The sequence below is a fragment of the Anopheles maculipalpis genome, chromosome 2RL, assembly GCF_943734695.1.
Source record: "Anopheles maculipalpis chromosome 2RL, idAnoMacuDA_375_x, whole genome shotgun sequence".
In the NCBI taxonomy this organism is placed as follows: domain Eukaryota; kingdom Metazoa; phylum Arthropoda; class Insecta; order Diptera; family Culicidae; genus Anopheles; species Anopheles maculipalpis.
The window spans coordinates 61167316-61181641 of NC_064871.1; the positions used below are offsets into that span (position 1 = coordinate 61167316).

General features: G+C 42.3%; 1 protein-coding gene across 1 annotated transcript; it reads right to left on the bottom strand.

Moving 5' to 3' along the window:
• Positions 1-623: 623 nt before the first annotated feature.
• LOC126558908 (uncharacterized) lies at positions 624-1569 on the bottom strand. Its single transcript, XM_050214994.1, has 2 exons — positions 1207-1569; positions 624-1131 (listed from the first exon to the last, which is right to left on the bottom strand). Exons 1-2 carry the CDS (start codon positions 1426-1428, stop codon positions 625-627), a joined length of 729 nt encoding a protein of 242 aa, XP_050070951.1. The 5' UTR covers positions 1429-1569; the 3' UTR covers position 624.
• Between the last annotated feature and the right edge of the window lie 12757 nt (positions 1570-14326).

Below are 14326 nucleotides of genomic sequence, written 5' to 3' on the forward strand. Positions count from 1 at the left end.
CCTGAACACAAGCATTTGTACAGGTGTCCTTTGTTAAGTTTCTGCTACGTAGGAGAGCTTGAAGCCAATGAGTATGGTAAAGATCTCAACAGATGATGAGTATGATTTCCACTTTGGAGAAATACCCTGAAACAAGTCAATTATTGACACCGTATCAAACCTAACTGCACTCATTTGATTATCCAGTGACTAACAAATAAATAAGTACATAATTTCACTGTATGGTTTTATTGCACGTCTTTGTTTCCTTAATGATAAATTGTACGATCTACCTGGTTTGTAAAACGTATCAACTTCTGATGTTCCGCTTTTCCGTTCAATAAATAAATAAATATTCCGATGAGAATAATTTAACGTTGAGGTCACATCGTACGGTATTTCGATAATGATGATCTGTCCCATGAGGTTTCAAACGAATTTCTGCATGTGGCAAACATTTGCCAATATTTGGATGGGTCTACCTACCCATTGGTATTGATTGGTTTAAATTGATTGCTGAATAAAAGGGCTTTGCTTTCGAGGACTCATAACATTATCATTTTGGCGTCTCGGGATTGGAATGGTTGAGAATGCAACATGGTTCTGTGTTGTCTATCTCATCAGTCCGGGGCACGGAGTTTTAGCTTAGTGGGCTGGCTGTTCGTAGTAGTACCGGTAAGGGTCGTTTGCCCGCACCGGACGCACAAAATAGGTGGCACGACGGTTATCATGGCCAGTGTGCACCTGGAAGCTGGTTTCCTCGTGATGGTCAGCCTTGAAGATCTTCTTGAGCGCCATGATACTGGCAATGGTTAGAGCGACCTTGCTGATGACCAGGGCCTTGAATGCGATGGCTCCGAGCGTCTTGAGACCGATCGGTCCAGCAATACCCATGGCGGTCAGGAGGGCAGCGATGACGTACCGGCTGCCGTTCTTCTTGTTACCACTTCCTCGCGCTTCGGACAGATCGAAGCTGATGGTGTGGGTCTTGAGGAACTTGTCAATCTTCTGCACGAGAGCCTTATCCGTTTCGCCGAGACCTTCCATCGAACGAGCATCGGATAGTCCGAGGATGGCGCTTTCCGATTTTTCATTCGCGGACACGTTCTTCTGCTTGACAAGAGTCACTCCATCGACCAGTTGGATGGAATCCTGCCAAAGAGTTGCTACGGTTCGTAAATGCGCACGCTGACCAATTTGCAAATAGACAATGAAAACTCATATTACCAGATCGATCGCTCGGGAGATGGAGGTCAGTGCTTTCTGCTTGAGACACTCGGTAAAGTCCGCTGTCTCCTGGCAATCGTCGTAGACCTTCTGCAGGATGCAGATCTCTCCTCCGAACCAGCTGCTGCTGGCACGCCACGAGCAGCCTCCTGCAGCACCAAGGGCGGATGTTGCCAGGGCGACCACGAGCAGGAGCTCCGCAATGATGGTTCGGTTGCACATGTTGGCTTTGCTAGCTTTTAAAAGTCCGTCGCGCACCTTCACTCACACTAATACACTCGGAACCCGTCGACGCAGACTAACTCTCTGACACTACACCGCTGGCGCTGCTGATATGTTGGATGGATGTTTCACTGCTGATAACCAAACTGCAACTGATGAGCACAATGATTAGCACCTGCTTTTAAATGCGCCTCAATGCTCTGCTTGCGATGCCGTGATATACCCTTATGAAATGAGTCATGATGCGATTTTCGATTTCCATTCTCCATCTCGCTTGCACGCACTGGAAGGGCTTTTTCGTCACTGGCCAAAAGCACACATCGATGCACATTTTCACTCGTTAGACTCTTGATCATGCAGCTAGAGCGAAATTCCATTCCGTGCAATTTGCTTACCGGAGCCGGTCGTCGCATTTTCGCAAAAAAGAAAACCTCTAAACGGAACGTGGCCAGCAACACCATCAGCCATGCAGGAGAAAACTGTACTCTTGTAGCGAAATCTCTGCCCAACGGATAACTCGCTGTCCATCCATCCATCCATCCAACCATCCATTCATCTAGCATGCGATCCATCCAGTTCATGCAATTGCAGCTGATTCTGCAGTATCGCTGTCTCTATGCGGCCGGTACCGACGCTGAGGCGCACGCTGCTACACGCTATACATCGGCACTACATATCTGGAGCTCTCTCATACGAGCGTGAAATATGTGTTGGACTACATGCGGTTCCTTGTGACTTCCATCCACCCCGTGAGACGTATTTTCCGTTGGAAGTAGCAAGTACCCGCTTACAGTACGGCGGTGAGTCGATTAATTCAATTACCTCCTCTGCCATGTGCAACCAGCGTGGGCTGTTCGTAATTAGAAAGAAAGAAACTAAATTCATCGCATGCACCCATATGCTACTCATGGCTTCGGTATCGGATTGAAGAATATAGTTTCTTATCGTTGTAAGCAAACTGTGGGCAGTTCCAGTTGGATGGACATCTCTTTCCCAGTAACATACATTTACGCTCGTACACCTGGTTGGTAGCTCCACACGAAGTGTAGAAGAATACCGGTTGGGAGAAAGTGAGAACATTTTACTTTTTAATTGTTCATCAGCAATTAATGCGAATACGATCAGTCCGTGATAGGAAAGTATAGTAAATCAGACATGATCGCTGAATGTAATGGAGATTATTGATTTAAAACAACTGATTTCAACCAATCATTCGTGTTTTATCACTAAACAATATTTCTTAAAGTATACTAACAGTAATAAATTGAATTGTGAGAGAAGTAAGGGGCCCACAACCCACCCAAAACCTTCCCCGGTCTGCAGATTCAGCGTTGAAAGAGTGAATTGTTTTCAAGAATTTAAATCTTATGTAACGATTTCCGGCGCCAACAGCTTGTTTTAAACTTCGTAAGCGTAATCATAACCATCTTCAGAAGCTTCATCTTCTCTTTGATTTATCGACTTTGGCTTATTATTTTGATATTTAGTCCTCACTACGAAGGAACGATCCGAATAGGATTTGAACCACCGGGTCACCCTTTCAAAAGCAATTCACAGTAATTGTAAAAGAAGATTATTGCACCGAAGGTATTTGATCGTTGTAGAGTATTTCATGTGATGTCGTGATCTCCGTCTCTGCTCAAGAATTTAAAATAAGCTTTTTTATGTGAATTTTTCTCACAAACAATATTTTTGATCGATGCACATGAACAGATAAATTGAATATGAAGACTAGGACTAATGTTTTAGTGGAGCTGTACCATAAACTTGTATTTTTTTTCAACCGCATCTTATAATTTTTTCATCGTTTTGCTGAATTAGCTTCACAGCTCGTGTGAGATAGGTCAGGTTTAACCTTTTTTTACACTTTTCGAAATTCCGCACATCATTGCCATAGCAGCAAAAACAGACAAAATCAATGTTTCACTCTTATTTCGGGTGTACGGCCAGAGTTTAATTTGCGAGATACACACCGGTGGGTTGCTCTCGGGAAATCTCTTGCCACAAAAAAAAAAACGTTTCCTTTCTCTCCGCACAAAGTCTCATAAGAAGGCATTCGCTTCCGGCATAGCAAAACAGTCGACGGTACGGTCGGATGTACGATAAAAATATTACATATTCACATGACTTGTCTTCAGTCTGTTCTGTCTGGCCCCTTGATTCCTGCGAATTTCAATTCGAAACAAGTTACAAGTGTGAATTTGCTGAAAATTCAAATTTCCTTTCGCCTTCCCTTCCTTTCACGCGTGCCTTAGAATGGGGAAAAGTTTTTTCTTCGATTTCCGCTTAATACGCCTTCACCGAGACTCCGAGGCTTGCGCTTCGGTTTATTTGGTTATCGTCTGCTTGCTAAATCCCGGCTAGAGTTCGTCTCGCAACTGGAAAAATACTGCCGGAAGAAAATTAAATTCACGTATGCTTTCGGTTTTACTTATACGCAACATTTAACACTATGTGCTCGCTGGAGGGAAGGAAAACTGTGGCTGGCATTGAAGAAGTATGGTTCGAGGCAAGCAGAGGTTTGCTTTGTAAGTTTTCTATCTTTGAAGGATGCTGTTGAAAGACGAGAAATAACTTGACAAATTGTCCATCTGTGGGTTTCTACTAATAATAGAAATCCCAGAGTGAATATCTTATATTGTCGTTGTACATCGTTTTGCAGATGATATTTTAGCTAACCACATGTGCTCAGATATCGTCAATAAAGGTACGACAAATTTTCAATCAATATGCAGCTGTTAATAACCCTCAAGCATGTATAAATTGTGTTGTTTAACTGAGTCCATGTTGACTGATGTTGAGTTCTACTAGTGCTCTGAGCCATTGTCGATCTATTATCATGCTATTGAATCGAGATTCTGTGTAAATCTTTCGCACATGGCTTTATCTATAGCTTGCTGATCCATCGTGTCGTTGAAATAAGGATATGTCGCGTCAGAGTTTAGCTTCTAATACCGTTCGCCGCCAGGTCGGGTTGCTCCTGATTTCATCGTTTAAGGCAGAGTAAAGAAAAAATACAGCATTCTCACCCACACACATACACACAAATACTCACTGCATGCCCTTCATGCGGGACATATGCGCTCGCCGTTTGAGGCAAGGGACGGATTATTCACCGGAATGCCTCCTTGCCTCCCGTTAGCAAGGATTTCCGCACGTTTCTACCTGTCGTTCCATCTAACCACTTGAAACATTCCGTGATCTTGAATATCCGTATAACGAGTCCCTCCTAACCTGTTTCCTTCTACTGTTTCCGTTTCACTTTTGTGCCGTGGTTCGGTTCGGTTCAATCTGTAACTCTGCCACTTGCTTCGAGATCTCATCGAAAGGAGGACGCAAGGTGATGAATGCGATAAGCCTTCCAAATCCTACAAAATCATATTACTCGAAGAATGAAGAATATGTGATTTTTATGGCTTTCGGTACTTGAGGCTGGCATATGACATGGTTAACAACCGCTCGCACGGCTCAGGAAGGCTCATTAATGGGCGCCATGCATCGCACAAATTTGGTTGATCTGGCGCCAGCCAAGTATGGGATATGTGACCGGCGCCAGCACCGAAGCAATGCAAAGCTGCTTAATCCTTAGATGCGACTAGAAAATGCTATCCAAAGATCAACGATTTACCCATTGTTCCCATTCTTGTAGCAAATTGGGAAAACAAAAATAAACCACACACCCTGACATGCGTTACGTGTAGCGAGTACCACTCAAAGATCTTACACAAGGGTCAAAGTGGTCAGCCATTGATTAAGGTTTACTATTGTTTACTGTCCATAGCTTTGTTTAGTGGTTCTTTAACATCTAACCGTTGCATGCTCCATACGATAATTTAATAAGTCCGTTTTGACGTACCGATTTGACAGGCAAAGTTGGTATACAACGGGTTACTGGACTTTATCAAATAGCTAAATTTTGTTTACGAACATAATAAACTATGGTTTCATCTTCCAATGTGTACACTGATTTGTTAGTTGCACTGCAATGTGTACATTTCGAAGCATTTCAAGATTTTAAAAATGTGTTTTAAAAGTGCTGCCTAATGTCAAAATTTTTGATAAAAATTTCCAAACCACAAATTTCAACAACAACGCCACGAACGAAAAAAAAACAAACGATTAAAAGAGTATTTCCACGGTTCTGTCTGTAATATATCATCCATTTTATTGCACATTCTCAACGGCCCACTCATCACACATTTCCAAGAGGTCTAGAGAAATCAAGTCACTAAAGTTTCCCCCTATCATTTCCTCCCAGTTCCACAGCACACAGCATTTACCTTCCAACAATACTTCTCACCTCCAAAGTTTGGTTTGAACCAGATGCTTTCGAAAACAAGGCTAATCAGTTATCATCATTAAAATTTTTAATATGGGAACCAACGGCAAAATCCGTTGTACGGACTGTACTACACTGTATCACTTGAGTCTGGCAGCACAACCCGCGCAGCTAGCCCCCTTCCCGGGGCACTAGCCACGAAGATCCGATCATTATTTTTCGGCATTTCTATATGTTCTTGCAGTCAACGTCGGACGTCCAAGACTAACAATTAGACAACATTTTCCCATGGATAAGCGAACGCTGACCAAACGTTCACGGGAACAGTGCAATGTGTACGGGTATGTATTGAGTTGGAAGTTTGGCTCTGATGTTTCGTCATGAAGGTTTTCACGGGAGTTTGAACAAGTGCTTTCACAGATAAACATTAAAGTTCGTTGTTGTCACGGAGCGAGATGGCAATGTGATTGCCGAGCGTTTTATGCCACCTATTTGTCAGTCATGTGTTTCTTCATGTGAGGACGGGTGTCGTTGTGATGTTAGATTGTCAAAGATAATAAGAGAAGAGCGTCCATTGTTTCCACCGTATTAGTTTACTGTAGAATGGACTATGAAATCTTCCAGAAAGGGTACTCGACTAGCCTTGAATAATACGATTATTGTGTTACAATCTTTTGTATAGGAAATTTTCAGCATTAACGGCTATTTTCAGTATGACGTACTTTGACTGTTTATTTTTCAAAATTATTTAACACAACAACTTGTCAAACAACAGTTTAACAGCTTACCGGAGCGCTGGCTGGATCAATAACGCGTCCGAATTCGTCAAATCATCACTCCATCAGCTGTAAATGCGAATAGTTTCAACCTCCTCGTTAGGTGACTAGCGCACCTGTTGCACCGCAAGTTTCTCCTGAGACTTGGCAATAGTTTGATAAACCTCGCCGGTTACCCCGAATGCGTGAGATTGAATTTGCCACTAACGCAACGCTAAGCGACACCAGCAAATGGTCGCAAATTGGAGAAAGGCTAAAGTGGATCAGTTGGATGGTTGCCTAATTAAAAGCTTGCTACGGGAAACTCTTGGCTTTCATCTCGGGTCGCTAATTGCCAAAAATTTGGAATTAGAAGGGAATCACAACGTTGGAAACGGCCATACACCTGGAACCCAACGATACCATAACCGAAAATTACGAAGCTGCCCCCGAAGATTGACCAGATTTGTCCTATCATTTATCCAATCCTATCATCTGGGAAAAAAAAACGCAGCCCGAACAACGAACCTGCACGAGCGCTGTGTATGTTTTATTCAAGTGCGTTGGATACAAATTAGACAATTTAAATTACCAAAACACCGCACCGTTGGAGCAGGGGATGAGTCCATCAAGTAAAATGGTGAGAATTTGAAAGTATATGGTTTTTTTTTTCTGGGTGATCGGCTAGGGTGGAAATTTGTTTTCTGTAATTATTGTGCATGGTAAGAATTGATTCGATTTGATAAAGTTAACGTGCCACTGCAGGGTTCGAATATTTGGAGTTTTTCCTTTTTATAGTGAAAAAATATCTTCTACGCTTGTCTGAAGTTTTGCTTTAAATGATTATGCCCTCAAAAAAAACGGTACGAACATACTCCTCATGCTCCTTGCAAAACCACTTAATGACTCTGTTCAGTATTCATGACGCGATTACGCCGAATCACATTATCATTATTGACAGCCGAAAGGAAATCCATAACATGTGTTAGGTGTGTAACATCGTGTGCTTGTGTTAGGATGTAAGATATCCTCACATACGCTTACATACTCGTCCAGACGCTTTGTGCCAGCATCGTTAGATAACATGTCTACATGAAATTATGTTGTCTCTGCACGCATCGCAAATGATACGATGTTCACATACTCAAGCACTCCTCATCTGGCGGAAAACTCCTTATATCATGCAAATGAGCGTGAAAGATGCCCAAAAAAACCTTCCGCATGGCCTATCAGCTGAACGTAAAATGTAACGCGATGAAAGTCGTTGATTTGTAGATGCCTAATGATAGCATGTGTTTAATGGCTTGAGTCACACAACAACAGCAAATCATCGATCGATGAGCAGAAGTAAGGATGTGCTGTACCACGCCCGGATACCATCGCCAAAAACGGAAGTGATGGTGCAAAGTGTAAAGGTTGCACATCGTCAGCTAATAATGGGAATCCGTCCTATCTTTCTTTTGTAATAGATAAAAGAGACATCTGTTTGTGATGATGTGTAGGACTATCCATTCGACATTGAGAATCGGTTTTTGCAGAAATATTTAGTCTGAGTGATCCGATGATTCCTTCAGTAAATACTTCAATATATCAGTAATCCATAAGCAGTATCAATGCCCAATTGCAGGATTTTAACTTTAACCATTGACCATTTTTTAAAATATTTATTTGAATATTACATTTTAATCCGTAACACGGTTTCAAGGGTTTGGATTCCAGAAGCAGAACTGCTCTATTTACATGACCAAGATTTTCATTCTAAAGCTAAATTAAAGCACACAAAATATCTTCTGCACAACAAACTTCCCGCTAAACAGTCACCAAAGAACAGTTACATAGAAAATACTCGACCAGATGAAGGAAAAAAAAGCTGTGGAATAAGAGACTACCGTAAGAAAACGTGTCTAGTAAAATTCTCCGTCATATCAATTCCCAACCTATTCAAGGATGCATTCAAAATCACTAGCACCAGCATATATGCAAGCGAGAGCATCTGAAGCGAAGAAAACCGTTGAAGAGACCGTATAACAATAGCATAAGACAGAAATCTTGAACAGAAATGTAAGTACACGAGCAAACAGCAGCATTACGGTAACGGGACGAAATGCGGAACCAGCTAGAAGCAACACAGAGAAGAAAAAACACATCTCACAGCCTTTGCATATCATAATAAATGGCACAGGAGCAAATGAAACGAGCCAGCCAGAAGATGTGGGAAAGCGAAGCAGCTCTCATGTGAATTTATATACATTCGATTCATTTATTTCCATTTATCGCATATTTACTCCCAAAGTACGGCCACATTCCCCAGGCGGAAATGGTTTTAAGCCTCCTTGAGTGCAAAACTTCTTTGCCTGTTTCCTCGCCGTGCTCAGCTGAATCATACTTTTGTACAATCCTCTGTGCCATTGAAATATGTCTCCGCTATAAGGCGATCCGAACTACAACATCCAACAAACACCGGCAAAACCGGGTGGTACACACTATTTCCTTGTACGAACTGCGAATCTGAGAAGACATATCCTCCATCATACCCGAAGCGAGTGGATTGTAACAGCTTCTGGCACCGTGGATGAGCTTCCCACAGATGAGAAATCGAATGAAAATTAGTGGAAATGAATGTACATACATGCGGCAGCATAAGCGAATGTTTTACGGCTCTCGCCCGGGGATGGTGCGGGAGTTCTTTAGCGCCCACTTCCTGATCCGCTGCTTCGGATTCGGATGTCTCAGCTGATAGCAACGCTAAGCAGACTCCTTCCCAAACCGTGTATAGATAAACTTGCAGTCAAAAATAAAAAAAGGTTCCCGAACTGTAAAGATGGGTATAGGAAAAGAAAGAAGGAAGCGGAATTTACAAAAAAAAAAAAAAAAACACACACACACAGAAACTGAAGAGAGTAGCAAAGGATATATTCATACCGGGAGACATCGGGTGACACAATGTTAAGGAGAGACCACATCCTTGAGTTGTCAACGACATCCGTGCGTCTGCGGTTGTTTCGCATTGTTGGAAAATATAAGTGATTAAAGAGAACGAGGAGAATTGGAACACAAGCACGGTCGCTTTGCCGAGGGAAAATATATGCCGAGCTCGCCAAACACGGGGCGAAGGTAGCGATGTGACGAGTAATTCCGTACGCTGGAGTGTTGTTGGTGGGTACGCGGCTGTAGATGCAGTTTATGATTTATTGGTTTTGGTAAATTTATATGAACATGCAAATTCAACGGGAACGTAATTCACAATAAATATCGATCATATCGGTCTGTAATACCTCACAGATGAACCGGATCTCATTCACACTAGGCGAGTAATCAATAATAGAAATAAGTGCTGTTTGTCTCGAGATAGATTTAGGCCAAACTCGAATAAACTCTAGCTTCTGGTTTACGAACATCGAATTTGAATTCTTGGGAGCAGCAAAGTTACCAACAATAATTTATATTTTTGATACAAATTAATCCCAGCTATGTCACTAATGTCGCAATGTTTTCGCTTAAGGACGCTCACAAGATCAACGGACCGCTCTTACCTCACAATACCCACACGTGCCGTGTGCATGCTATTCATCGATCGTCCCCCAACTGGCATTCGTCAGTGTTTTTCGTTGGCATTCGTTTGGTAGGGGTTTTCCCGGGCAATCACATACGCTCACACACTCTCACCCGCAATGACCAAATGAAAGAAACAAAGCAGCAACAAAATACGGTCTCAACGGAAAAACATTCATGTCGGAGTAAAGCAACCAAAACGAAAAAAAAAAGACAGAAAAGTTCGACTTAGCAATGCCAGCCAATTGGGGGAAAAAAAACCTCCGAAAACAAAAGTAAACTGCTTCTAAATTAAAGGAGCGCTCTCTTTGCACAACAATTTTGACATTCTCCCGGCGCCCTGGGCCCTGGTCCGCTTCCTTCCCGATGACGCACGGTAAAACGTTCCACGAACATACCCGTCGACGGTTTTCAGGACGACGCAGTGAAGACGTCGTTCCTTTAGTGTTCGTAAGCATGGGTGACATCAGAATGCGGGAACACACGAACGCGGAGCGGGTCTGAAGCATGCTGGCCGGGCTGTCGAGTGGTAGAAGCATAACATAAAAAATAATCATCGATAAAATATATTCATATCAACGAATCCACTCAGCCACGTGAATGGGGCAGCAAGCCAAAGGTGACAAGCGAAAGGGCAAGGGAACGCACCGCAAGTGGTACCGTATAACATGACTGCCACTGTGCGCACCACAGCGTTTGAAGGGTAGCAGCGCGGAGCACACAAGTTGGTCATATATCGTTTCCACCCAACCCAAACGACCCCACCACCCCCAGAACCCAAAAAAAAAAAACGACACACTGTCGAAGAAATTACGACCAACAGAGTGCCACACCACGCGTCGGCAGGCGAAACCCATTCGCTTGGCCTGGTTCTAATCCACTCCTGTGTGCCGCGGCTTACCTGTGTGCAATGAATCCAACCTCGTTTTCGGCAGGCAGTGCTACGACTAGAAAGGAAGCAGGGAGCAACGCCAGAAAACAAAAAGACCAAGTTCAACCTCGTCTACGGGGGCAGCAAGTCGATGGGAAATTTACATTAATTCGCTAGAAACATAAAAATGCTTACACGCACTCATAAAATTACATAATTTCTAATGCTCCCTCCACACTCACTCCATTCCATTTCATTCGCATTTTCTCGCCAGGTTCAAACGCTAACGCACCGCAGTCAACCCTTTAGCGTTTGTCCTTGTGGTGTTTCGGTTATCTGTATGTGGGTGCGTAAGGATCGAAAAAAACAGAAAGCAGGCAAAATAAAGGACGCATTCCTTTTTGACCTCGGCCGCACACACACACACACACACACACACACACACACACACACACACACACACACACACACACACTAGGGTGGTAGTTGATGAACAAGTTTATTAAAGTGATTGTACCATACATCATGGTAATAAGTGTATGTTTTCGGCCTAAGTTTCGCTCGGGTGAAGTAGATGTTAAACAATGTTGTATGCTGTTTAACTAATGTGTTTGATAGCATGTTTCAGCAGCATCAAAGTGATTTAGTACAGTAACAAAAGTTATTTTTTACGCAGACTTGAAATTTGAACATAAAGAGTAATTTTATTTGTGAGCGTGCTGACAATGAACTGAAATCTACACCTTTGATGTGATATTGTAATATTTTTGTAAGAAAATGTATTTTATAAAATAAGAAAGTATACAAGGAATGTACCACAAACCGTTTCTTCTTGACTCGGCCTGTCGCCTGCCATGCCATAATTGACTCCAGGACTTCATCTACCTATGGGTTAATGAGGCTAGATATTCAGTAAATGGCCAGTCCGGATGGGATTACACACCAAGTACTAACATGTTAGATAAACTGGCACCACTACCGTCTTGGACCGCAAATGATCGTATTTACCACATGTTTTTGCCAGTCTATAAATTCTTTACTAGAATTAATAGAAGAATTTTATTTGCTGAAATGCTCGTCCCGGTTGTCTTACAAGATGAGTTTACGAATATATTGTAATGTCCAAGAACAGTTTGGCAGTCACAAATATACTTTTTTTATTTTTTATTTTTTTGCATATGATTGCACGGTTGAAGACCTCCAAACGGTCATACTTCTCTTGAAGATCTTCAAACAATCAATCTGTTTCCTCGCGGACACAAATCCTTTCCAATATACTCGATCCTGTGCCGCATATTTCTAAAAATGATCCTATACTGGATCCGATCGACAACAGGTTCAACTCCACGTGATTTGACCAATCAGCTTGTTCTGCTGGGTCCGGTATCTTCATCTCGTGCCTCATTCATACTTGCAACTTGGACTACCAGACTTAGACAAACAAATCAGCAGCTTGCATACGTCACCAAAGTTAGTCCTTAGACAAGTGCATTGGCATCCCCTGTCAGCATAGTCTAGGACTCGTGCCTGTGGAACATCACAACATGTATCAGTGTGCGATATATCAATAATTTCGTGTGCTAGAGTCTTTCGGATTGCAGGAGTTTGTGAAGATTTTCATTGTAGCTGCTCACGTTGTCACAGTCAACAGTCGTGTACTAAAGGCTACTTCACACGCTCATATCATTGAGCATTGTCATTGAGCAAAATAGCTTGTACAAGTATTCAATTTAAGCTCTTCTGGAGTAAGAATCACATGGACCGTATTTACTACCAAAATATAATCACTTTTGTTCAACTATGCGCCAAAGCATGAACGATAAACCGACCTAAACACCAATCCTATATGGTTCGAGCATCAGTAAGGTACGCAGGTGTACGCCTCACATACCTCCAGAGATGTCCGTCCGAATTCCCATCTCATTGCACTAATGCATGTTCGGCATTTTATCATGACACTTCATTTGGCCTTCCTTTGTGGACTTCAATAGTCGTACCAGTTTGCCAGTACTGCTGTATGATATTCCATAGTTGAGCCTGATACTTTAGTATCATAGTCCTCGAAATCGATGACCAGGTTTTGCATGGCGGATCTGCTGAAAAGTGGAGATCCGCCAACAAATAAAAATTGGTAACTTTCGCCGACATCTGTAGCAAGGTTCTTCAGGATCTTATTGGTAACATTCAGGACTGTGATGGCACCCGAAAGTTGACTGACTTATCCAACTCTTGCATCTGCTCTCTTCAGGTATTTTACAAATTAAAACTACCTTTGAAGATGTAAGGCATTTTAAAATCAGTTAAATCTAAACTTGCTGGAAAAAACATTCAACTACTTTCTAAGGATATTCTTAGGATCCGGTTATTGTGCTATAAAGAATCCTTTTCTAAACTTCCGATTTCCATACATTTCCAACATTATTTTTGTGGTTGGTCGATTACATCGAACTGATGCAATCGAGCTGGGCCTACTCCTTGCAGTTCCTCCACATGGCATTAACATTTCAAGAAGCTAAGTGCAGCTTCTCAAGGACATGCTCTATACCGTCCCAAAACCCAATTCGAAAACAAATGTGTTAACCTAACCCAGGCCGAAACTTTCTACCGATGACTATTTGTGGCATGGCAATTCTGGTTCCGAAAGTACTGCCAGAAGGGTTCTTCATAGTTGCTACTTTTCTCCACTAATTTGGGCTATGAAAAGCGACAATGACGATGCGCGACATTTAGAAGGGTTGTAGCCGTACCCAAAAGTACAAGTGGAAAATGCATCGTATCACAAAGGGATGGATAAGTTTGCTGCGAGGAACAGCAATGCTTCACGGAGTTTTATGGCGTATGCATGTGAATGAATTCTTTTTCAAATCCCAAGTGCCTCCTCTGCCGAATGGGGAAATATGGAAGCAAAAAGCCACTCGAATGCCTTCGACGAGCGGAATGTCTAAATGTGGGTAAGTTTACCGAGATGCCGGCTTTTCTTTTTTGCTGGTGGAAGTGGACTGTTGGTTTTTTATCGTTACAGCATCGTTCATTATTTGGATCATTCCATCGAACGGTTTGCCTTACATGGCCACAAGTTTGTAGCGATCATTATAAGCGCCTATGTTTATGTAAACGCTAGACTGCATGCAAGTGCTTTGCCGAGAGTGCATCTTCATGTTCGTGCAGTCGGTATGGATAATGTGGATCTTGTGCAATGTTGGTATGAAGATTGCTAATTAAGTATCACGGTACTTCAGCTGTATACCCTGGCTTGTGCTGAAGGACATGTCCTTTCCAAATAATGTCACCCAATATCTAAGGCACAGAGCAGAAAAACCTAAACCTACAGCTATCAATATTTTAATTTTTGGATGAAAACTGTGAAGCCTTGACATTGAATAACTTTGCATTAAGTGGCTAAATAATTCATCTAGCTAAGTAAAAGCGTTCGCGAACATA

Excerpts from the sequence above, each read along its gene's own strand:
- LOC126558908 (XM_050214994.1), bottom strand. The coding sequence starts at position 1,428 with ATGTGCAACCGAACCATCATTGCGGAGCTCCTGCTCGTGGTCGCCCTG. Across the intron at positions 1,132-1,206 it reads TCTCCCGAGCGATCGATCTG|GATTCCATCCAACTGGTCGA; the intron begins GTAATATGAGTT and ends ACTCTTTGGCAG.